Source organism: Fusarium sambucinum, chromosome IV (assembly GCF_050947815.1).
Source record: "Fusarium sambucinum isolate potato_lamoka chromosome IV, whole genome shotgun sequence".
Classification (NCBI taxonomy): Eukaryota; Fungi; Ascomycota; class Sordariomycetes; order Hypocreales; family Nectriaceae; genus Fusarium; species Fusarium sambucinum.
Genome location: NC_139291.1, coordinates 710,433 through 734,682, shown reverse-complemented (window position 1 = coordinate 734,682; position 24,250 = coordinate 710,433). Strand labels below are relative to the sequence as shown.

At 39.8% G+C, this 24,250-nt stretch overlaps 11 protein-coding genes across 11 annotated transcripts; 6 read left to right on the top strand and 5 right to left on the bottom strand.

Moving 5' to 3' along the window:
- Positions 1-3: 3 nt before the first annotated feature.
- FSST1_000262 (uncharacterized protein) lies at positions 4-1,320 on the bottom strand (the record flags this gene model as incomplete). Its single annotated transcript, XM_083228636.1, has 1 exon — positions 4-1,320. One exon carries the CDS (start codon positions 1,318-1,320, stop codon positions 4-6), a length of 1,317 nt encoding a protein of 438 aa, XP_083090444.1.
- Positions 1,321-2,118: 798 nt separating this feature from the next.
- FSST1_000261 (sulfatase family protein) lies at positions 2,119-4,215 on the top strand (the record flags this gene model as incomplete). The annotated part of the gene is made up of 6 exons (XM_083228625.1): positions 2,119-2,306; positions 2,362-2,453; positions 2,569-3,074; positions 3,127-3,616; positions 3,676-3,785; positions 3,838-4,215. 6 exons carry the CDS (start codon positions 2,119-2,121, stop codon positions 4,213-4,215), a joined length of 1,764 nt encoding a protein of 587 aa, XP_083090443.1.
- Positions 4,216-4,381: 166 nt separating this feature from the next.
- On the bottom strand, positions 4,382-5,477 carry FSST1_000260 (uncharacterized protein; the record flags this gene model as incomplete). The annotated part of the gene is made up of 2 exons (XM_083228614.1): positions 4,382-4,772; positions 4,930-5,477. The coding sequence occupies 2 exons, from the start codon at positions 5,475-5,477 to the stop codon at positions 4,382-4,384; spliced, it is 939 nt and encodes a 312-aa protein (XP_083090442.1).
- A 699-nt stretch (positions 5,478-6,176) lies between these two features.
- On the top strand, positions 6,177-7,968 carry FSST1_000259 (uncharacterized protein; the record flags this gene model as incomplete). The annotated part of the gene is made up of 2 exons (XM_083228603.1): positions 6,177-6,246; positions 6,302-7,968. The coding sequence occupies 2 exons, from the start codon at positions 6,177-6,179 to the stop codon at positions 7,966-7,968; spliced, it is 1,737 nt and encodes a 578-aa protein (XP_083090441.1).
- Positions 7,969-8,046: 78 nt separating this feature from the next.
- FSST1_000258 (Threonyl/alanyl tRNA synthetase) lies at positions 8,047-8,887 on the bottom strand (the record flags this gene model as incomplete). The annotated part of the gene is made up of 2 exons (XM_083228592.1): positions 8,047-8,823; positions 8,879-8,887. 2 exons carry the CDS (start codon positions 8,885-8,887, stop codon positions 8,047-8,049), a joined length of 786 nt encoding a protein of 261 aa, XP_083090440.1.
- Positions 8,888-9,448: 561 nt separating this feature from the next.
- On the top strand, positions 9,449-10,510 carry FSST1_000257 (pyridoxal phosphate-dependent transferase; the record flags this gene model as incomplete). Its single annotated transcript, XM_083228582.1, has 1 exon — positions 9,449-10,510. One exon carries the CDS (start codon positions 9,449-9,451, stop codon positions 10,508-10,510), a length of 1,062 nt encoding a protein of 353 aa, XP_083090439.1.
- Positions 10,511-10,723: 213 nt separating this feature from the next.
- On the top strand, positions 10,724-10,924 carry FSST1_000256 (uncharacterized protein; the record flags this gene model as incomplete). Its single annotated transcript, XM_083228571.1, has 1 exon — positions 10,724-10,924. One exon carries the CDS (start codon positions 10,724-10,726, stop codon positions 10,922-10,924), a length of 201 nt encoding a protein of 66 aa, XP_083090438.1.
- Positions 10,925-11,618: 694 nt separating this feature from the next.
- On the top strand, positions 11,619-12,959 carry FSST1_000255 (GTPase domain-containing protein; the record flags this gene model as incomplete). The annotated part of the gene is made up of 3 exons (XM_083228561.1): positions 11,619-12,034; positions 12,107-12,402; positions 12,577-12,959. 3 exons carry the CDS (start codon positions 11,619-11,621, stop codon positions 12,957-12,959), a joined length of 1,095 nt encoding a protein of 364 aa, XP_083090437.1.
- Positions 12,960-13,578: 619 nt separating this feature from the next.
- Positions 13,579-15,983, bottom strand: FSST1_000254 (uncharacterized protein; the record flags this gene model as incomplete). Its single annotated transcript, XM_083228550.1, has 2 exons — positions 13,579-15,567; positions 15,627-15,983. 2 exons carry the CDS (start codon positions 15,981-15,983, stop codon positions 13,579-13,581), a joined length of 2,346 nt encoding a protein of 781 aa, XP_083090436.1.
- A 6,103-nt stretch (positions 15,984-22,086) lies between these two features.
- FSST1_000253 (uncharacterized protein) lies at positions 22,087-23,470 on the top strand (the record flags this gene model as incomplete). The annotated part of the gene is made up of 2 exons (XM_083228539.1): positions 22,087-22,999; positions 23,052-23,470. The coding sequence occupies 2 exons, from the start codon at positions 22,087-22,089 to the stop codon at positions 23,468-23,470; spliced, it is 1,332 nt and encodes a 443-aa protein (XP_083090435.1).
- Positions 23,471-23,735: 265 nt separating this feature from the next.
- On the bottom strand, positions 23,736-24,205 carry FSST1_000252 (uncharacterized protein; the record flags this gene model as incomplete). Its single annotated transcript, XM_083228528.1, has 4 exons — positions 23,736-23,795; positions 23,846-23,860; positions 23,914-24,049; positions 24,105-24,205. The coding sequence occupies 4 exons, from the start codon at positions 24,203-24,205 to the stop codon at positions 23,736-23,738; spliced, it is 312 nt and encodes a 103-aa protein (XP_083090434.1).
- Positions 24,206-24,250: the final 45 nt, after the last annotated feature.

The window sequence follows — 24,250 nt, the reverse complement described above, 5'->3', positions numbered from 1 at the left end:
TGTTTAATAGCTACGAAGCCTGTCATATCCCTTTGCTCTCTCCTTCATGTATTTGGTTCGCTGTTCCTTTGTTACGCGTTTTGTTCCTTTCGGCAGGACTTTATCGAGGTATTGCATTGGCACAACTTGGCTCCAAACATCAATCTGCGAGGTGACCTCGTCAGACACAGGCAACCCTTGGAGCCTGCACATAAAAGTGCCCACGCCACCCTCTGTCGCGTTGATCCAGTTCTGAATACCAGGGTCAACCGTGCTCAGAACAACGGTATACGTCCCGTTCTTGTTGGCCACAGCTTGATCAGAATTCAGTGATTCAAGTCGGTCCCGTGGTTTGTCGGTGATCATCCACAACGTGTACGACGGGAGCACCCAGTATGAAGCAGGGCCAGGATTGATTGTGATAACCAGAGCTTCAGTATTGCTAAGGTTATAATGCGAGAACGAGCTTGCCTGTGTGGTAAGTGTCCCTAAAGTGGAGGACTGCTTAGGTGCATTGATGACATTTTGTGGTTGTGAAAGAGTCAGGTCGCCCAACAAAAAGCTTCCGTATAAGTCAATAGACTCTTTGAAATACTGCCTCGCTTTTTCAATGATCTCGTCGTCTAACAGTGGATTAGGAAGTCGTTTAGTAGATTTGACCTCCACGGTAAGAGAATCCGGCGTCTCCGAAGACCAATCGGCCAAGTTATTGCGTATGAAGAGCTGAACAGCCTCAGAGTTGCTCACGATATGGTTTTGAGACTTGACGACCGTGGAATTTATGGTGACAACGAACGAATCGTCAGGATTGACAAGAAGATCCTCATTCGCAAGGATAGATATAGTCGATGGCTCGGTGACGTTGGCAATGAGGGAGAGGCTGTAGTCTGCTGGACCCATCGTAGCCCGTTTGCCTCGCAAAATGTACGAATACTCAGAAATGATGGGAATGGTGCGGTAAATGGCGTCTGGGTTGTCATAGGCATATCGGCCGCCAGGAACAGAAGCGCGCACAGGGTTGAGGAGCGAATAGATCTTGGGGTGCGCAGGGTCGTCATTGACTGCTTTCTGCATAGCACTGAAGGCTAGTTCTTGAACAGCCATTTCCAAAGCATCCTTCAATACTGGAGACTCTGTTTTGTAGCCTGCAGCCTTTGCTACAGAAGCGTATTTTTGGCGTGCTTCTATGATCAGATCATCGTACGGACTTTGCTGATGAAGCTTAATGGCCAGTGCATCCAGTTGGCGTTGATCGGCTGTATCAATAATTTTGGATGGATTGGATGCCAAAGAAGGCATCAATAACCCATAAATGGCGAAGAGTGAAAGATGATACCTCATGGCGTAGAGAAGCAACTGAATAAAGCAAAGAATAAGTTGATGAGTACTGAAGAGGAAAGTCACTCACCGGAGAACATGCTCTATTGATCTACTATCAGGGTACTCTCTTCTATGGCACGGTTTTAGTCTAATGGTCAGGCATGGGAATTGAAAATCCCGGCTGTTCAACCAGGGATTTATCACGTCAAGGTAGACTAGACGTGATACTTGGCAGCCTATCGGGTTTTCGGTGTTTTAATTTTTGGATCGTCGTGATTTCAGAACCCTGTCAAATGACAGGTAGTGAATGTGGGGCTACTAAACAATTGCTAATATAGGAAGCGTCGGGTATTTGACTTGTCTATGTCGATTGCTAATTGGCTTCAAATACGGCCGGTCATGATAAGTCCCGTTATCCCGAAGCTCGTACTTGGTTCCAAGTTCGACCATCGATACATATAAGCCTCGAAAAATAGTGGTATAGCAACAGGATATGGAAATTACTATACTCACTGCCGCCAAACTGAAGAGGTAGGCTTTCTCAAATGCCGATAGACAGGGGTATCGTATTCACAGTCAATCGTTGCAAGCCTAATACGAAAAGCGATGTCGGTTAGCCGTTTTCTCAATGAAGTACCAACATTATTTTATTTGCCTACATACTTGATCCTTGCTATGCTCGTCCACGTTCTAGTCCACTCCTCATACACATATATATACGTGGAACAAGTTCCTCAAATCGATATACGTCTCTCTTAACTTTCTTCGCTTATTCATTCATTGAAAAACTACACAAGCTCTGAATTGTAAACATACAAAATGCTTCTTCATCTTTTTGGTGTGATGAGCCTTGTCGCCGGCGTCGCCGTCGCTTCGAAGCCTAGTAAACCCAATATCATTCTCATCTTGACTGATGACCAGGATGTCCACATGCAATCGATGGACTATATGCCACTGCTCAAAAAGTACATGGCAGACAAAGGGACTATGTATCAGCGACACTACTGGTATGTCGAAAACTGCTTTCACAATCTTCCAGATGCAACCACTGAATTTAGCCAGTACAACTGCAGTATGTTGTCCAGCTCGAGTCAGCATCATGACTGGAAAGTTGGCGCACAACTCCAATGTCACAGACATGATCCCACCCTATGGTGAGTACTACATTAAATTTGCTTCATTCATGTATATTTCCATTATTCTCTCAAACTGAGATATGAACAATTCTGCTCTACTATTTAGTATGTTGAAAACTAATTTGAAGCAAAGGCGGCTATCCTAAGTTCATCAGTCAGGGGCTAAATGATGATTACCTACCCGTCTGGCTACAAAATAACGGCTACAACACTTACTACACCGGAAAGTTGTTTAATGCACACACTACAGAGAACTATGACAAGCCTCATGCAGCCGGATGGACTTCATCCGATTTCTTGCTCGATCCGTTTACGTATAGCTACTGGAATGCTACGTGGCAGAAAGACCTCGAAGAACCTGTGAGCCGCGAAGGGTACTACAACACCGATGATCTAGCCGATAAGACTATTAACTACATTCGGGAGGCCCATGCCGCTGGAAAGCCTTTCTTTTTGGGAAGCGCTCCAATTGCCCCCCATGATGAAGCCCGTATCAACCCAGAAGCACTGAAAGGAACTATCTCGCCAGATTCACCAGAGGCTAGGCCGCAAATCCTGCCTCCTTTTCCTGCCCTGCGACACGAGAACATGTTCGCTGGTCTTAAGGTACCAAGGACTCCAAACTTCAATCCGGACAAAGTAAGTTTCCACGTTGACTAGCACAATCCTGGCATGTCTGATGAAACTATAGCCTAGTGGTGTCAACTGGGTGGCTCGGCTCCCGAAATTGAACCAAACCAGCATTGACTATAACGATAACTACTTCCGCCTGCGTTTACAAGCCCTTCAGGCAGTAGACGAAATGGTGGAAAGAATCGCTCAGGAGTTGGAGAAACTCAATATCGTAGATAACACTTATATTATCTATACGACTGATAACGGTTACCACCTGAGCCAACATCGACTACAGCCCGGAAAGACATGTGGATTTGAGACTGATATCCACATCCCTCTTTTAATCCGTGGTCCAGGTATACCAAAGGGTGCCATTGCCGACGTCGTTACAAGCCACACAGATCTCGTCCCAACCATCTTCCGTATGGCTGGTATCACGGCAAAGCCTGAATTTGACGGTGTCGCAGTCCCACTCACGAATAAGGAGATTCTCAAGGGTCTCTCTGCGCGTGCCGAGCATCTTGCTGTTGAATACTGGGGTTTATCGATCGATGAGAGCTGGAACAGTAAGAATACCTCGACAGACAAGAAGATTTGGACTCGCGTATAGTTAACCTAAATACAGGCTCGATCTCACTTGGAAACACCTACAAGGGCATCCGCGTACAAAGCAAGGATTACAGCTTCTACTATGCTGTGCACTGTACTAATGAGCACGAATTATACGATATGAGTGTGAGATACTACACACATCCGCCTTGTGACCATCTCACTGACAAATGAACAGGCTGATCCTTACCAAATCAACAACCTTTTGCCATCGGGCCCCAATGGCACTGGGATCGCCATTACTGACTACAATTCCACTGCCAAAGTTTACAATCGCCCGCTTGTCAAGTTCGTTAGTCGGCTGGATTCACTGATGATGGTTATGAAGAGCTGTAAGGGGAAAACATGCCAGAACCCTTGGAGCATTTTGCATCCCGAAGGTGATGTTAGATCCTTGGACGATGCTCTGCATAAGAAGTATGATGATTTTTACCTTGATTCAGCGAGGTCAAACTCTGTTAGGTTCTCTATGTGTGCCAACGGATATATCGTTGCAGCCGAAGGGCCTGAGAATCCTCTGGTCTATCAGGCTGCTGATTGGAGTGCAATGACTTAGTCAAACGGTAAACCTGGATGATAGTGGATCACTAAGTTGGTCGATCAGACAGTTATAGACTTGAACTAGATGTTGGACTGCTATCAGATCTGTCTTAGTCAAGTTGCTCATGAGTGTCCTTCAAGTCGTAACTATCTCAGGTGAAATGTGTACTGTTTTGCAAGTTTCATCCCAAGACACTGGTCCAATTCGGGTTTACAGTACCAGAACCATTGAAATACACCAGGTAATAAATCACCGTAGTGATTAAGTTGAAAATAGTCAGAAAAATGCCCACACTGGCCCTTGAGTGTATAGTAAGGGCTCGTACAAGCCAGCGATCAACAACAGCGCCAAGTCTCCCAAACCAAGTCGCAGCTAACCCCACCGACAGCGGCACCTTGGTATCTACATCATCATTGGCGGTGCTTTCTTGTTCAGGCGAAGGCCCCTCGGTCGGTATGTCAGATGGGACATCGGTTGTTAACACCGCTTCCTCTCCACGAGAGACCAATTTTCCAAGAGCATCCAGTATCTTGGTCACAGCTATGCTAACGAGGGCGACGCAAAGCATTAGACTTATTGTGTAACTCAGGCGATCCGTCCACGACGGTGTACAATATCCATATAAGAGGTTGCGTGAATAATACCACAATACAGATAATCGTTAACCAGGAACAGACATTCTCCATGTTGGTCGATAGGTTCAAGGTGGCGGAAAAACTGATGTTATACCAGATCCAAACCTCGAACGGCAATTGGAGAAGTAAAGCTACCATGGCTGGTATGCTCAATGAGAGAGCTTTGTCTCGAGCATTTGTGTAGTTTGAGTCAGCCTCCAGACCACAAACGTCTACCACGAGTCTGGTGGTAGTGGCGATGAAAAATAGAAAGGAACAAGCCTGTGTCGCCGGAACACCCTGCAAACTGGCCACTTTGATGGTCTGAGGCAGCACCGTTACCGTAGACAACGCCAATTTGACAATGAACGTGCTCATTTTAGGGAAGACTCTTCGGCGAGTATTTTGCATTGGTTTTGGCGTAGAAAATGCCCGATAGAAGGCGCTTCCTAGTGAAACAAGATCGGCGATAGAGTCAAGGAAACAAACAGCCGGGATACATCGTAGAAGGTCTATGTTACCATCAAACACATCACGGCCTTTTCGCCTGATTCTTGATGATGGCTGGATGATAGCAGCGGTAGCTAGCGTTATGAGAATCCAGAATGTAGCTTGACCGCTGACCTCGTCAGGAGCTTGTGAAGCCACTGTCTCGTCTGACATAATAAAGTGGGATGTTGTTGATTCTAGATAAATAGAGATTATACGCGATGATACTTTCATGTTTGAGAAGTTGGAAATACCTCATTTATTTGAAGAGCACAGCTTAACTCAGCGTCGAACTCTGCCTGGTCAGCCTGGAATAGGCGCAGTAAGCAACTCCACAAACTGATAAGTAACCTGGGATAAAAAGAAATCACCAGGTGGAGGTTTTCCCATCTTAAACCCCATCCCATTGGAGAGTAATGTGCCAAGCAATTCAATTCATAGGGACTGTCAGCTTATATAGGGTAAGCTGGTAGAAACGACACTAAGCTATATTAATAGTTTTTTTCAAAGCGGGCAATATAGAATACTCATAGTTCAGTGCTTTCTATAACATTAATACACTCTAATGCATTTATAACATTGAGTTCTAATATTGATGCAGGGCTTCTGAATGATGAATGTAAAGCATTAATAATTTTAGACAGCTACTGTTCTGGTAAGAGGTATCTTCTGGTCCGGATCAATACTAATCCGAAAGGTGGGTTATCCTCGGCCCCGCCATCTAGGATTGTGGTTTACGGCCACCAAGAAAACTTCATTTCATTGAAGTCATCATATGAAGACATAGTATGGTCTAACATTTAGATTGATTATGCTCGTTTCTTAGTTTCGAAGCTGCATAGTTTGATATTGACTTGGTTAACAAGTATTCCGATGGAACCAACAATCCCACCGGCCACCACTGACGAGCTGCCGCCACCCACAACCTACGACGAAAGCGACAGTGAGTAGACCTATCTCACAGACTGGATAAAGAAGCATTGATTCATAGCCTATAGTGTTGCCGCTGGCGGAGCTCACATGTACTCAACTCGGACACTCGCCGGAATTCGGAAATATAAATCAGGTAGCCCAAGGCTCCTTTCAAAACTTCGAACAGGATGTCCTTCAAAGTCTTGCCTACAGCGCTGGAGACTTCCAGCATCAAAATATAACACCCTGGCAGCCAGAGGACATCACCGACTTAACAACAGATGATAGTTTGTCCTTGCTGGGATATCCGATTCAACCTGTTGAGCAGTCCTGGCAAGAACCGCTGTCGTCCTGGACATTGCAAGGCCAAGCCCAAAACGTCTGGCAGCATCACCATGGGGTTGGTCTGAGCGAAGATCTACCTGCGGCCACATGGGAATTGGATCAGGGTACTGCCAAGGCATTTCAGTACTCTCCCAATCTCCAGATTCAATCCCAAGGTCTTCCCCGACGAAGAAGCCGATATCTCCGCAGTCCAGCCATGCCGATAACTCCAATAGAAACATCAGCTACCGGAAGACTGATTGATAGTTCAATGCATCCGATACAGCGATGGCGAAACTCGCCTCCAGAGACTGAGGCAGCATCGTTATCTGCCATCGCAGACGCATTAAGGAACAACCCACTTCGGAGCCAAGCATCCACCAGTACTCTTAACAGTGACCATGTAGGCTTCCGACCTCGGTCGACGGTTAGCCTTGCCAGTGGCTCAAGTTTGTCTTCAGGTTCTGCCGCTTCTGCCAGCTCCGTGTCTCGTCGTGGCCGCGTGGTAAAACGGACCCGACCAGCAAAGGGTAAAACAGCAGACAAGAGGAAATTTCCTTGCACATTCTGCTGTGATTCGTTCAAAAGCAAGTTTGATTGGGCACGTCACGAGCAGTCGTTGCATCTCAACTTTCAGGGCTGGCTATGCGCGCCATTTGGCAGCGTTATGATATCAACGGTTACCGGGTGTAGCAGTTGTGCCTACTGCGGTCTTACGAATCCAACAACAACTCATCTCGAAGATCACAACAGTAATTCATGCGAGAAAAGTCAGATGTATACTCGGAAGGACCATTTGGTTCAGCACCTAAGGTGCATCCATAACGTGCAGGACCCTCCGCTGATAGACTCATGGAAGGTCGAGGGACCCCCTATAGCATCGAGGTGTGGCTTCTGCGACTTACGTATGGAGACATGGCAGGAGCGTGTAGAGCATCTAGCATCACATTTCCGTAAAGGCAAGACGATGGATGATTGGAAGGGAGACCATGGTTTCGATTCAGGGATCGCGGCTCAAGTCACCAATGCGATTCCTCCGTATCTGATTGCATCTGAGTCAAAGACCTACGCCCCGTTCTCGGCTGCCGCTCCAAATCCAATACAAGCAGACCATATACAACAAATAACGAGGTCAGCCGAGGCGTGGACTGGCTCAGAACTGGTGACCGAGTCGAGAGAACCGACGATATCTCTTGAGGACAAGTCGTTCCCTGAATTGCTGGCCTTCCACTTAGGTCGCTTTGCACAGCATCAGATGAGGTTGGGCGTCACCCTTACGGATAAGATGTTCCAGGATGAAGCCAGAAGGGTGCAATTTGGAACGGTGGACCCACTGGATGATACAATTGCTGACAACCCAGAGTGGCTGTCTCTTTTGCGCAGTCAACATGTTGACGATTTGGCAGAGAGTCAAGGCCGACTAGCTTGAGTTATCAAGGCACAAGAAAAAAGCTGCATATTGACGGATTATTCTATTCATACTTGCTCCATGACAATATTTAGTGATCTACACCAACTCATAGGACACTCTAGTTACTCCTTGCTGTCTCTTTATTTTCCTTACCCTTATCTTTCCCACCAGAGCCGTGCTTCTCATATGAGTTCCTCCGCACATATAAGCACCCTCTCCCTCAATCTCAACAGCTCTAACAAGATCGTCCATACCGCCGTCATCCTCTGGCATTGTCCAAGACTTTTCTTTAAGCTCGTCTCTTGACCACCAACGAACGTCGATTGAGCGATCGTCTTGGACTATTTCATTCGCCATTCTCTCCATCTCCTCCTTTCTATCGCTCTGGATGACCCCTTGGAAGTCGACAAATGCGGTACCAGGATAGTGTTGAGCTTTGATCTCTCGTAACCCCGGTATTCCCAATCTTCGAATAGCCGAAGAGAGAATGTGGCCAGCGTCATGAATCTGTGAATGGAGTTTTCGTGCATCCTTATCGATATTCTGGATCACCGTCTTTTGTTCCTCAAAAGGGCTGCCAGAGTATGTCCCGAGATGTACGATTGTTCCGGTCGGAAGTTTTTGAACAGATGTGACAGTGAAAGTTGATGCCTGGTCAGGAACGCTCATGGTACCAGTATCGCTTGGTTGACCACCACCTTTAGCATAAAAGATTGTAGAATCGGCGATAACGAGAAGGTTGTCATCCGAAGCTACTTTGAACATCATCTTCGTAGCGTCATCCCATTGGGCGAACGGAATACTAGCCAGGACGGTGACTTCCATCTCGTGTTTAGTTTCATCATGATGGTAGATCGCTTTAGTGTGGCCAAACTGTTATCCAGTTAATAAAATGTATCTTCTTATCTGGGCCTCTTTTGGGACAAACCTTTTCCATGTTGTGAATATTCCTTTCAGGCGAGATTATTGATGAACAAGTACTTTGCAAGTCAGGTGCAAGATGTTGTATATCCGCGAATTATATAGGAAAGGATAATTCTACTTCACGCTCAAGAATGGTCTCTTGATTATATAGTGAAATTCCATGACGGTGAAATGGTCCAGAAGACACCCCCCGGTGTGATGACAGCCAGAATTTATTCCATGTGGGCCTCGAGAAAAACTTCCCATTAGTTCACACCCCTCCTATTTAGGACTTGTCGCTATCGGGATAGCGTGGCACTCGTCTTCCAAGTCAAAGTTAATTCCACCACAAGATGCCATGTGCAAAAAGATTGCAAGATTTCCTAGAAACAGAGTCAGACTTCTAGAACATGCTTTCCGATGCGTTGTGTTATGTTGCCTTCAAACTAGTGTTTCTCCCTTAAGGTATTTAATATCTGCCTCTTCGGTTTTGTCTAGTCCATGTCCTTGCATCTTTCATGTCTGCGTAAAGACAACGTCTGAGATCTCAATAAATTCCCCCTTCATTATAATTCATCGTCATATTACCTTCGTCATGGGCTCCTACACCCCAAGCTCGGGTCGCTCCTTTATGAGCGATAATATAGCCGGCGCATCACCCGAGATTGTGCAAGCTATTGTCGCTGCAGCTAATGAACATGTTCCACCATATGGAAATGATGGCATTACAACAGCCGCTCGTCAGAGACTACAAGATGTTTTTGAGAAGGAAGTCGATATGTTCCCGGTTTCGAGCGGAACAGCAGCGAATTGCATCGGATTAGCATCGCTGGTCAAGCCTTGGGGCAGCATTATTTGCCACCAGGATAGTCACATCAACAACGATGAATGTGGTGCGCCAGAGGCCTTCACTGGAGGTTGTAAACTTGTCACTGTATCTGGGAAGGATGGCAAGCTTGACCCCCATGCTCTGAAGGCTGTGGTCCGCCGAAAAGTCGGCGACGTTCACAGTGTCCAGCCATCGGCCATCAGTATCAGTCAGCCTACTGAAAGCGGGAGTGTCTATACAATTGACGAACTCCACGAGCTCTGTAAAATAGCCAAAGATGCAGGTTTACGTGTGCATATGGATGGCGCACGTTTCGCCAATGCTTTGGTTCACCTTGGAGTATCTCCGGCAGAAATGACCTGGAAGGCTGGCGTCGACGTTCTCTCCTTTGGCTTAACAAAAAACGGCGCAATGACGGTCGATCTTATTGTCTCTTTCGGTCCTACCTTGGCACATGAAATAGCCTTCCGTCAGAAACGAGCAGGTCAGCTAGCTTCCAAGATGCGCTTCCACACTGCTCAAATCGAGGCCTACCTCAAAGATGATTTATGGTTACGGAATGCCCTTCACGCAAACAGTTTGGCTTTGCGTCTGGCTGCTGGTCTAAAGAGTATTCCTGGGCCCGAAGCCTTTCAAGAGCCAAAAGCCAACATACTCTTCTGTCGCCTGGAGCAGCATGTGATCGAAGAATTGCTTGGTCGTGGCTATCAGTTTTATCACGATCGCTGGGGGGCAGGAACTGTTCGCTTTGTAACATCTTTCTCACATAGCTCTAGCAATGTGGATGAGCTAGTTAAGGCTATTCGATCGTGTTATGTTAAGATTTAGAATACATAGTTTCCTTAGGAGATAAGTCTTTTAGATGCAACTGTTATTTATTATTGTAGGAGTTTTATAGCCCTTTGGGGGCATCTATTCCATTTGGTCTACGTCTCCTCACAGATCGTTAAGATTCTTAGTAGCAAATCCATTTTGACCAACGTTCTCAAGGGGTCTATAAGGTAATCACTAATAAACAAATCGAGGCAGTAACTCTCTGGTATGCGCCAAAACGATGCCCTGGATTATGGAATAGAGTTAGCAATATCAAGGGTCTTGTTTAAATCTACCCCCAACACCTCTGACCGTGCACCACTCCCTACGCCATACGCCCTACGCCACGCGCCCTACGCCATGATCCATCCGACGCCACACCCCCCAGCAAATAAACTAGCACAATATTTAGGCAACTCAACTCTTTAACACGAATGTGGGATAAAACCCTTGTGATGACCAGCTATTTGCACCGTATTTAGCATGTAAATGAGGATTTTAGTAAGCCTTGCTTTTCTATCTAAGAAGCAGAAATTTCCTGCTTTTAACGAGGGGATCGCTGTCGACGGGCTAATCCCTGCTGGGAAATAGCTCGGTCCGGTCTATCTTATCTGCTATGTTATCGCCGGTATTATTTCCGTATTTCACTGTCAGGGGCATTTCCGACAACCCTTTATAATAATGGCAAGCTGGTCTCCAGTATCTCAACTACTATAATATCACCTCATCACCTGAGGTACATATTGAAAGGCTAACGAAACAAACAAACAAGAGATAACACAGTAAGAAAGTACCGTGTATCAGTTATTCCCCGTATTAGCTGGTATTTTTACCTTACAATCTCCGCTGAAAGCCTGGACCCTGAGCTCTCCATCCAAGTAATGAACATTTCACGTATGAATATATACTCGACGCATAGCCACAGATGTGCTAACGTTAGTAGGTAGAAAAGAGAATAATTCTTATTTTCGCTGTGGGAGTTGGTCTCAAGAGGATCGAGACCCAGAGTTACATCACGCCTTGACACACGTGACAACTCCTATGTATTGACACTAGGTGATTCATAAAAGGTGCAAATGGTACTATCATTCATCCCTCAGTCTATTTGCTGCTAGACAAGTTCATGCATACCAGTTGGGGCTCCAAAGAATTCCCGTTCTATCAATTTCTGCACCAATGGAGATTCAATACTTTGGGACAAAAAGATGATATCCTTGCGGGCTGCTACTGGAACAAGCCAGACGACTACTTGCCCGAGGAATCTGGTGCTATCAGAGTTCTTACATGTGGAAATTGTGGAGTCGGGAAGTCATCTTTGATCAACAAGGTGTTTGGCATCAAAGCGACATCTGTAGCACATCGGACACGCGGTATCCATCAAATCGACGATGAAATCAAATGGAAGGATCGTCCAGATCTTGTTGTTCACGACTCTGGTGGTTTCGAGGCGGGTGGCCAAGACGAACTAAGTTGTGTTCAGAACTTTCTGAAGAAGAGGTCCGGTGAAACGGACTTCAAAGAGCGATTGCACGTAATTTGGTACGTATGGTGATACAAAGGTCTAGCTTCAATTGGCTCTTACCTTGGTGCATCAACTAACTGATGATTAAGGTACTGCTTTGAAGTGAAAGATGCCAGGCTCGAGCAGGCCGCTCAAACCAAGTTATTCAAGAGCTTGTCAGAATATGCACAGGATGTACCCCTTGTGGCTATTGCAACAAAAAAGGACGAATTCCTTGGCGCAATGCTTATGGAAGCGAGACGCGTCCTACCACAGCGCCAAGGGCCAGTGACTTTAGAAGCTCTGTATCTTTATGGAGAAAAGGAACTACAAGCCAGGTTGTGTCGGATTGACGAAGAACTGAACAACTTTGGCCGCTTTCATGATCTGGTTGCTATATCTATGCGTAAGTTGAAACATACCAAAACTTGAATCCCATGTCTAACACTGTATAATACCAGACGACAAAGATTCAATTGGGAACCTCAGCCTAGTAATAGCACAGCTATTCACCAACGACAGGCTCAGACTTTTGTATGTCGGCGCCCAGGCCACACGACTTGATCTAAAATCGGCCTAGCCCTTGGTGAGACTATCAAGATTTACAGGAGAATTTTGGTCAGTTCATCAGCAGCAGGTGCTTTTCCTGGATCAATGACGACGAACCGTACTGTTGCTGCTATCGACGTATGTCGAGTAATAATCATGACCTTCGGTATTTCGACTATCACAGCCGACACCATATTTTCCATATGTAAAGCCAATATATGGGACGACTTCGGCAATAACATTCGCACGACAATAGCTGAGATATCGGCCCTCTGTGGACTCGGCTTCACTGTCCTTTCCGGCGGTATGCCTTTCTTCGTCATTCCCATGGCCACAAATGTCCCTCTGGTTGTGTTGGCAACCACGCGACTGGTCCTAATGTTCGTATGCGATGTCATTCTGATCCTTACCTGAGCTTTCCGGGAGGCAGCAGTGAAATAGATTGCAAAGCCCGAGAAACGAGATGTGGAAAATGCGACCATGGAGTACCGCAAGCACTGTCGCGAGGTTCATCGTCGTGTGAAAAAAGGACTTCACATCATTTGAAAGACGACTATAGTGACAGTGACAGCTTTCATAGCTGTTCAGAAGATGGGGAAGGAGCCGCCATTTAGCTTAGCCGTTCAGTAACATCATGCTGGAAAATATCAAGCCTTCGTGTTTGTGTATATTTCAAGTTATTAAAGAAAACTTTGAAAACTAAGTCGTATCAATTTGAACTCTATACGGTGGTATTTCATAGACTTTCTCTCAGCTCACAACTAGATTTCAATTAAAAAATATATCTCCTGCGTAGGTGATATTAGAATTTTATTTTACTTATATCGACTTCTCTTGGCATAAAGTCAATATAAGGCGTGGGGTAGTATGAGTTTGTATACCTGAAGTAGGTAGTTAGCACTGCATTTGTAATCGAGATTAGTTTCTATCGATATTTATTCATAGTCTTTGTGCTAGAAGCGGATTTGTAGCAGATACTAACGTGAAATACAATAAGACGTAGTTCCCTACCATCTCTTAGGTCATAGCTATATTACATGATGCCACCATGAAGTCGTCTCATGTGCGCGTAGCAATCGGAGTCTTGTGAGAACGTCGCCATGCACACCCAACAGATGTGCGTTCGACAAGCCGCACAAGTCATATGATTGCACCCCTCAGATTTTTGGATAGCTGTGGTGCATTTGGGGCAATCTTTCACGCCCAGATCCTTCTTAGCTTTGATGAGCTTTTCGATGTCATCTGAATTGTTGCCATTATTCTTTGAACAGGATATGCCCGGGTGTGAAGCGTTACAGGCTGTACAAGTAGAGGTAAAGCATCGCGAACATGTAAACATGAACGGAACCTTTCCGGGGGAAGAGACTCGGTAGACTTGATCGCAGTCAGGTGTCGGGCAATACCGGAAATCAGCTGGGTGACTTCGTATGAATGAGGCAAAAGACGCATCAAGGATGTTCTCCAAAGTTTCAGAGAGAAGAAGTGTCTGTATCTCTGAAATCGGAAGGATATTTTTGCAATTATCACTTTTCCCCACACATCTGATTGAGAAAGAACCCGACCTTGATTCTCCTGATTGACACATGTTGACAAAGCAAATGCTACAGTAGATATGGCCACAGGATGTCTCGAGTGATTCTTCGGCTTCACAAAAGCAGACGGAACAATCTGTCTCAAGTTGCTTTGTTTTGACTGGCACAACTGCTTTCTTCGTAGCGTGTTCGCCTGCTTTCAATTCGTCAACAAGTTGCTGTAAGGCTTCAGCAGCTTGTGCCAAACGATCCTGAGGGCCAAAGGCCCGGAAGTTTGAGGCTCGTATATCGCGAATGATAACAACTTCGAGGTCTTGCTCGATTTTCTGAAGCTTCTTGTAGGCGTTCTTACTGATCTTGAGGTTGGAATACCAAATGTTCTTCCCGTCCTTCGTCATCACAGTGCCAGTAATGATGTTCTCCAAAGTTCTCTTGGCTTGGGCGACTAGCTGACGATCCTCACCCTCGATCTTCAGAATTCGGTTGAACCCGCGCTCAGGCAGGGCGGAATAATATATGAACTGGCGACTCCACTGTGATTTGTGTGCATCAATTGACTTTGTCACGGCATTGTAAACGCGGACTGAAACCTTGAATTTGACGGAGGTAATGAGTTGGACAAAAAGCTTTCCCGTGCTGTTGAATGGTAACTCTGTTTCATTCAGTGAGGAGGCGGCAACTTGTGCATGGGATTCGTCAACAAACGTGGCGTGGGCTTTGATCCGTTTGGCGGTAGAATTGTCGGAAACACTCCATCTTTCTAACTCGCCCTTCTCGTACAGCATGGACTTGACCAAAGTTGAATCTACTTCTATGTCCATGTCGTAATTTGGACCTCCCATAGCAATAAGACAAGGTTTTTCAGATGAAGGAAAGACGGAAGCGATATCTTGTGCCGTAGTGATAGCACGCAGTCCGATCAAATCGAACTTCCATCTCCCATTCTGCTGGGTCGGATCCTCTGCAAGAAGTGACTGTGCCGTGACGTTCATGGCGTTGACTTGATATTTTTGGCCTTTGAACTTGTAGAACGATCTGCTTGCAACTTTCTTGTTTTCAAAGTGTAAAGAGGACGTTCTAGTGGGCCGATGCCATGAACAACGGACTTGCCTATTGTCAACCTGGCCAAATTGAAATCCTGCAGGGACTGGAACGCGTATCGAGTTGACTACCATGTCTGGGGGTTCAATGCACGTCTGTAGTCGGGAACACGCGGTCTTTGCAAACGCCGGGTCTTTAACTTTGACGATTGCAACCCCATTTGACATGACTTGGGTTTTTATATATCGTATGTCGCTGATTGATACCTTGATACCAACGTCAGAAAGCAAGGTTCTGGCTGAGTTTGCTGAGGCACCGATTGGAAGATTGCGTATTTCAATGGCGGAAAAGTCTGAAGGGAGTGAGACGTCCACAATTGCTGCTCCGTCTCCGAACTTGGCCCAGGCACCTCCAAACTCACGAGCCCAACCTTCGGTGTATTCATCATCCTGTCTCATGTCAGCCAATTTGCCCTGGATTTCCACTTCACTAGCGGCCAAATACATACCTTTGAGGTATCTGCCGCGTCCTGCACAGAGGATCGGTCATGGGAGAAATTACAGGCTTGTCCACGGTTACAGTGACCACGCAGGAAAAATCGGCAAGGTTTTCGAAAGTTTTCTCTCGTCGTATTCACGTTCCCTGTGTGCGAGAAACGACAAGCCGCTCCCCGGAAACATTCTCCACGAGCATAAGCAAAGCAAGGGCGGGGTTGCTGAGTCCGTGGAACCTCACGATGTTGGAACGTGTTATCGCGAGCAATTGTTCCTCCATAGTGTAAAGGTTGTCTTGTTGCTACTACTACGGGACATAATTCAGGAGACGCCGGGCGTACCTCTGCCTCACGTCCAAAAATGTTTCCCATTTTGGAAGCTAAAGGGATCAGGTTTCTGCAGAATGTCTAACTTGACGGATGCGGGTGCCTCATATTATTATGTCTTTTGTTATCAAGTTATGGAGGACTTGAAAAACGCCACAGCATACTAACACCCTATCAGAGAGAGCCAGTCATGCAGGAGGCCGACCAACACTGGTTGTTGAACCTATTTGCCCAATCAGCGAAGGATGTTGGTTTGAGTCTCCTCATTTTCCTAACCGTGTATGGAGCAATACGTGTTTGTAGCGGCCGCTTTAGCGGCTATCATTTTATAATTGGCGGGGATACACACCATTCAAAGTCAAAAGTAGTGAAGCATATTTAGGAGGCCGACCAAGTGTCAAATACGCCAATCATTCCAGGATGCTCTGATCCCTCCAGCCAACGTCTTGTATCCTTGTCTCAAAGGGACCAATGATATAGCATGGCAGCAAAACCCGCTGATCGGCCACTGATAATGCGCGCAGGAGCTTAGGCTACCAGTCGAGGCAAACAATGTAGATGAGCGTTGATAAGCCGGAACTTGGCGAAGTGCTGTTGAGGTGTTATTATGTTTCAGTATGCAACCAAGCGCCAATGAGAATTTCATTCTTACCGCTGTCAAAAATAAATCATATCCATGTCAGGTTGTATACGATGAACCGCGCGAAGTCATTATTACAGTGCGGGGTAGGGCAGTAAAGTCAAATTGGGCATAAATGCATAGTTTGATGGACTCGCTTTGCTTAGTTCTTCCATGATATTATCAATTACTTCTCTTTCTCAAGTTGAGAGCTATAGCTTTACACTTGTTCTTCTTAATCACCCTGGGTGTTTAAAACTGCGGGCAGCTTTGCAAATTAAATATCACTTTCGCTGTAGTATGCATATAACTAAAGTATTCCTTTTTTAGCTCCCTAGTTAATAATATTATAAATCTCTTATAATAGAAGCAGTATTATTTAATTAATTAACTAGATAATCTATATTAAGCCTTTAGCTTTAAGCTTCTTTATTTAGACTTTTTTTAATAGCTATAACTTAAAGGCTTTAGTTATTATTATTATCTGCCTTTTTAATTAATTAAATTACTTATTATATAAAATAGTTTTATTAAATACCTTAAGGAATTTATTTTATTATTTAAATAATTTAACCTTTTCCTTTAAGATAATCTTTTTAAGCTATTATATTTTTTTTATTTTTTTCTTTTTATTATTTTTATATAAAATTAAGAAATTTAATTTATAAGTAAAGGCTATTAGCTTAACCTTTATAAAGATATCTTTTTTTTTATTATATAAAGATTTATTATTTTTATATATAATTTAATATTTTTATTATTTTTATTTTTTTACTTTATACTCTATAGAGCCTAAGTCTTCTTAAGGTTTTTCTTATAAATTTAAAACTAAAGGATCTATATAGATTAAGAACCTAATATATTAAACTTAAATATCTCTTAATAATTAACTTTCCTAATAAAATAATATAACTTAAACTTTATAATAAGAGGGTAATAAAAGAAGCTTTTATATATATAATAGCTTCTTTCTCCTATAACCTACTAAGTACCTCTAAATGCAATTAGTTAATCCCTAGTCTATCTATAGCTATATTATATAGCTAATTAATCTGCAGAACTTATATAGTATTATACCTCCTATTCCTAGAAGAAAACGCCTTTATAGTAATATCTATAACTATTCTAATAGCTATTTTCTTAGTAAAAAAAATACTATTAATATTATTTTATTTAATAATAATAATAAAGGCTTAAAGTAGTTAAAATATAAGGCTAAATGCCTCTAAGAAACCTAATATAATAATAATAACTATAGCCTTATTAAGTTAATTACTTTTAGCTTTAAGCTTTTTTTACTTTTTATAATATATTTTTAAATCTATAAGCTAGGCTAGATAATAATAAGGCTTAAGTAAAAGCTTAAGTATTTAAGAAATTTTAAAAAAAGGCTTATAAAAGGTCTTAATATTTATAATAATAAGGCTATTTTCCTTAAGAAAGTTAAATTTAACTATAAGTATAAGGACTAGTATTAATACCTTAAGTTATAAATAGCCTAGGCTAATAAGGTCTTTAATAATCCTATTAAGTTAATTAAAAATAAGATTATAAAGGATATTATTAAGGTAATTAAAGTAATAAAGGTATTTATATTAAAGGCCTTATAAGGGAAGCTATATATAGGGTTAATAGGGTTAATAGGGCTAATTAAAGGTTAATAGGGGATTATATTAAGGATAAAGAAAGTTAAAATGCAGGCTAACCTAGAGGTAAAAGCTCTATAGGAATTAATATAGTTATATAATATATTGCTTTAAAATTCTATTATTAAACTTATACTAAGATATTAAAATTTTAAACTATATTTTAAACTAAGGTAATTAAAAGGGTATAATATTAAGGCTAATATAAAGGCTTCTTTTAATTTCTTAAAGCTTACTTTATATTTTTTATTTTAAATAAAGAGAATATCTTTTTATATTAAGCAGTTTATTAAGGCAATAAGTTTAAAAAAGTCTTAAATAAATCTTTTATAAAAATTAATAAACCTAGTAAAGGCTTATATATCTATTATATAGATTAAGGTCTATTAATTCTTAATAGCTTTAACTTTAGCTAGGTTTATTTTAATTTTATTTTTATTAATAAAAAGGCTAAGGAATTTTATTTTAAATACTAGGAATTTATATTTAATTAAGTTAATATAAAGGCTAGCTTTTTAAAGCTTTTATAATATTATTATTAAGTATTTAATATATTCTTTTTAAGTTTAGCTATAAATTAAGATATTATTTAAGTAGGTAATATAAAATATATTTAAATATTCTTAGAGTATATTATTAATATAGTATTAAAAGGTTATTAATACTTTTATTATATTAAAGGGTATTATTAGTAATTTATATAAATTAAAGTAGATTTAAAAAGCTATTAAATACTTTTAGCCTTTTTTACTTTTTAAATTATTAAAAGTAAATATAATATTAATATATAAAAAGTATTTTATTCTAAATAGATTATTTATAAATTCCTTAATTAATAGTAATAAATATTAGTCTTTAATTATAATATTATTTAAAGCCTTATAGTTTATATAGAATTATAGTCTTCTTTTTAGCTTTTTAATAAAAAAGACTAAGGAAACTATAAGAAATAAGCTTAATTTAATAAATCCTTTCCTTAAGTTTTTATTTAGCTATTTATATAAGGCTATTAGCTTATTTTAAGATATATTATATATAGGTCTAAAGGGCAGTTTTAACCTAGGCTTTAGTTTAATATAATAATCCTTTACCCTATAGGAAAATAGCTTCTTAGCCTCCTTAAGTAAAAAGATATTTTAAAATTCTAATAATTTTTCTAATAGCTTAATTTAAAGGATATTAATTTATAGGATATAATTAATCTATTCTAGGGTAATAGTAAAAAAGCAGTAATATTTCTTTTTATTATATAGCTTTATAGCTTTTAAGGATATTAATAGGATATTCTTTTATTATAGGCTTATAGAGATTTTCTATTTTATTTAATAAAGAATTTTCTTTAAGATATTTTATAAGGCTTTAATTCTTATAGGCTAAGTAAGGATATTATAATTATCTTAATAATATTTACTATTAAAAGTAAATATATAAGTAATAAAGCCTACTTATAAATTATATTATTTTAATTAGGATATTTTTAATATAATAAAGTAATTAGCTAGCTAAATAATATAAAATATTATATTTTTTTAATAATAGTCTTTAATATAAAGGCTAATATAAATATAGTAAATTATTAATTTACTTTCTATTAGTTTATTATTAAATATAAATAGTTTAAATAATTATTTTAAGGATTAAAATAATAGCTTTTAAGACTTAGCTTAACTCTTATCTATAAATCTTTTACTTTTTACTCTTATATTAGCTATAATATATAAAGATATAGGTTTTTTCTTAGCTATATTTATATTAGCTAATAATATTATTAAATTAAAATATTAATTACTTTTAATTTTAATTAAGGTTTTATAAATAATAATAATAAATATCTTTATTTTTCTTATTAAAATAAATATAAAAATAAAAGCTTAATATTAATTTATAATAAGCTTATTTTATTTTCTTATAAGGCTTAAAAACTATAAAAGCTTAATTAGCTAAAAGTAAAAAATTAAAAAGAGGATTAATAGCTATTATAAGAAAAGCTATAGATAATAATAACTTAATAAAACCTAGTAAAGTAATTATTAAGCTTAAAATAGTTATAAAGATAGTAATTAGCTAAACTATAGTAAAAATATTAATTATTCTCTTATTATTAATTAAAATAATTATAGTAATATTAATTACTTAAGTCTATAGATTCTCTTATTAATTAGTAGTTTTTAAGGAAACTTCTTTTTCTATAAGATAATAAGGATTTCTTTTAAAGTATTTAAAGATACTCTTTTTATAATATATTTATCTTTTATATTATAGGCTATAGGTTAATTATAAAATAGTATTATTAGTTTTCTAATTCTTATAAAAAAGTAGCTAGATTATAATATTAATAATTAGGCAATAGGCTATATATTAATATTCTATATAGCTCTTAAGAAATAGCTTATTTTAATAAAGTAAAAAGGGCCTTTTTTAATATTTCTCTTTTTAATATAAAGTATTAAAATTTAATAAAATAAATATTGAAATCCTTATAAGTTTAATAAAAGTAGAATAGTTTAATATAAGTATTATTAATATAATTTAAATCTCTAAAAGTATATTCTAATAGATTAATTTAATTACCTTTAAATTTATTAAAGTTAAATAATTATTTAATAAAATTAATTAATTTAATAAATTAAAAAAAAGGTAAAAAAGGTATTCTTATAGGAATTATTATATAAAGCTTAGTAAAAGTATTAGTTTTAAGGGGTTTATAGATATTAAGTATAATAAGTTAAATAGTATTAAGGGTATACTATTTAATAAAGTAAGCTTTAAAGATATTATTATTTTTTTCTTTTAAGGCTATTTTAATTTATTACTTAATATATATAAGCTAGGTTTAAATAGTATTCTATTTAATAATAATTAATTATAAAAACTATTTTAATTTCTTTATTTAACTCTTTAATTAAAATAAGTAATTCTAGGTATTTTTAATATAAATATAAATATTCTAGAAGTATTTAAATTAATTATCTAAGTATTCTAAGATATAGTTATAAAATAACTTAATACTATTTAATAAAAAAGGTAAAAGTAAATAAATAGATATTATATTTAATATCTAATAGGTAAAAGCTATATAGTATTATAAGTTAAGTTTAATAATATAAGTAAATAGAGAATACTTTAAGTATAATAAATTCTATAGATATAGATAGGTATTATAAGTAAATTAGACTCTATTAATAAGATATAGCTTAAGGAATTATATTTAAAATTTAATTAGTATTTTAATTAAAGTAATAATAATAGTACTATTACTATATAATTTAATCTACTTATAACTATAAGGTAAGCAGGTTTAATCTTAAGCTATAATATTATTATTATTTTTAATATAATAAAAGCTTTTTTTATAAGTTATAGCTTTTATTATAAAGTTTATATTAAAAAAATTATATTATAAAAAAAACCTTATTTTAAGAAAACCTTAGATTTAATTATTATTAAAACTTTAATTTATATAGATAGATTAACCTTTATTAAAAACCTAGAGGAAATTAAGAAGGCCTAGGCAAAAGCTTAAGGATTATAAAAAAATAATTCCTTTTTTAGCTAACCTTATCCTTCTTGCTAACCAGCAGATAATACATAACCAATAGAACTGACTAGGATAAGCAAGATGCCATTGGCTTACATCAAAAGAGGAGAGACACGGCGGTTGAAAAAGGCTGGTCGGCCTCCTGCAGAAAACCTGGTGTCCTCTGACGTGAACAAAAACCTGTGGCTACTCAAACAACGTAGATAAAACACCTCAATCCGCATTCTATTTGCTAATATCCATCTACAGTAATACAAAACCACAGTCACTTCAACTCATCCTCATACAGCAATTATTCTCTCTGTTATTCCTACACTCAGAGGCTAAAGAGTAAAGCCAATGAAGATGGCTCACGACAATTCAAGTTCTGAGCATGTTTCCATTCAAGGAGGCTTGCAAAACAAAGTCGCCAGCAAAAAGCCATCAAACTACATATTCGATTCAAACGGGGATACGCAACTCATCCTCACTACAAACATCGATCAGACGCTTGTCTGGGAGAATGAGAGAATCCGGATAGGAGAAGAGAAATCAAGGGAGGAAAACCTCGAAACTGAAGAGAAAAAGAAGAAGAAAGTGAAAAGATTCAGTATTCCGCCACCACCTCCACCGCCACCAGAATCGCCTATTTCGATCCCTACGTCGTTTGATGATACTACAGAGCAATTGTCTTTATTCCCTGGCATGACTTATTGTCGTCCAGGACCTTCTGACGATGGAAAGAACCCCGACAGCTCAAGCCTACAAGATTCGACTTACGGGCAAAGATCTGCAGACGTGCCCGGTAAGGTAGAGATCCGAATGCTAGTTTCAGGAAAGCATCTAGTGCTAGCTTCGTCTTATTTTAAGAAGATGTTTTCTGGTCCTTTTATAGAGGGAAAAGCTCATCACCAGTCGGGGCTCCGCCAGGTAACAGCAAGCGATTGGGACCCCAAGGCTTTCAACATCGTACTAACAGCTATACACGGTTACCATCGGGAAGTACCAAGGTTTCTTGATCTTGAGATGCTTGCAAAGGTGGCTATGGTCGTGGATTACTACGAATGCCATGAAATTGTTGAGCTATACGCCGAGATTTGGATAGGAGGATTAAAGTCGGAAGTGCCAACAGATTATGGAAGAGACTGCATACTCTGTCTGTTCGTTTCTTGGGTTTTCTTGCAACCAAAAATGTTCCAGGCAATGGCCCGGCTAGTATTAAGCCACAGTGGGAAGACAATTGATGCTGGAGACATTCCTATTCCCTCAAACATTCTTGGTATGCTTGATTGGGAGACACTGTAATAAAGGCTTACTGACCCAGGATACAGACGAAATCAACGAAGCACGGCTAGCTTATCTTGATATAATATCCACAGCAACCTATGACCTTCTTGACCGCTTACAAGGAGAAGAGGCGGAGTGTTCTTATGAGTGCTCAGCGATGCTCCTAGGTGTTTTAACAAAGGAACTGAAGAAACACGGGGTTTTGAGCCGGAGTCACCCACAACCGTTCTATCGGTTCAGCATTGAAGGTTTGAAGGACATGATTAAAGGTTACAAGATACCAGAATGGTATGATAAAAACCATTACTCAAGGTATGGCTCTAGTCACTCCTGTACTATCCAGCAGAAGTTGTCCTTAGCTTTGAAAACAGCGGAAGACGAGCTTCGTGTATTCACTCTTCAGGACTTTCAGCTCCTCAAGAGTCACTCATTACCCCCTGACTTGAGGATTCATGGGGTTTAAGCTTTGAACCCAAGCGCAACTTATGATTTCATAACATGAGGTCTTTACGAGAGAATGGGTTTTGTACTAAGCTTATATTAGTAAATATCTACAACTTTACAATACTCAGTTATAGTTAAGTACTATCTATATCACATTTGTAAAGCATATATATCGAATGGTTTTAATGTAGAACGAATGTTCATTTAACTTGTACTGCCTAAGTATCCTCCTATTGAAGTGAAATTTGCAGCCCCTTTCCATAGGACTCTGACAAATCTGATGTTCAGAGATCGTCATCACCAGTCTTCTTGCAGCAGGTCCAGCAAGGGTAATCACCGTCTCCCTAAAGTCTGTTAGTAACAATTGAGTCTCATTTTCTACAATGTAGCATACAAATTTCTTGGAGTTCTGGTTAAGTTGTTAGCAAAGCCTTGAGAAATACATATTCCGGCATCACTCACCCAGCCTTCAGGGCATTTAGGCTCCTCAGGCCAGCAGACCTTGAGGCAGACCTCGTAGTTGTGAACGTTGACGACTCCACGATCCATGGGGGAGGAGGCGTGGTTGGAAGACGTCTGGGAGACCTGAATGTGAAGACTGTAGTGAAGGAAGAGTTAGTATGAATTTGTGTACTGGGCAACATGGAACGAACGTGATCTCCTCTCCATTGGACTGCTTAGCATTGAGGGAAGACCAAGGCATGGCGGCAATGCCGTTGGCAAGGAGGAGAGTGGAGGCGATGGAGAACTTCATTTTGATAGATCTGGATTGGAGTGTTGTAGTGTAGAGTGAAAGTGA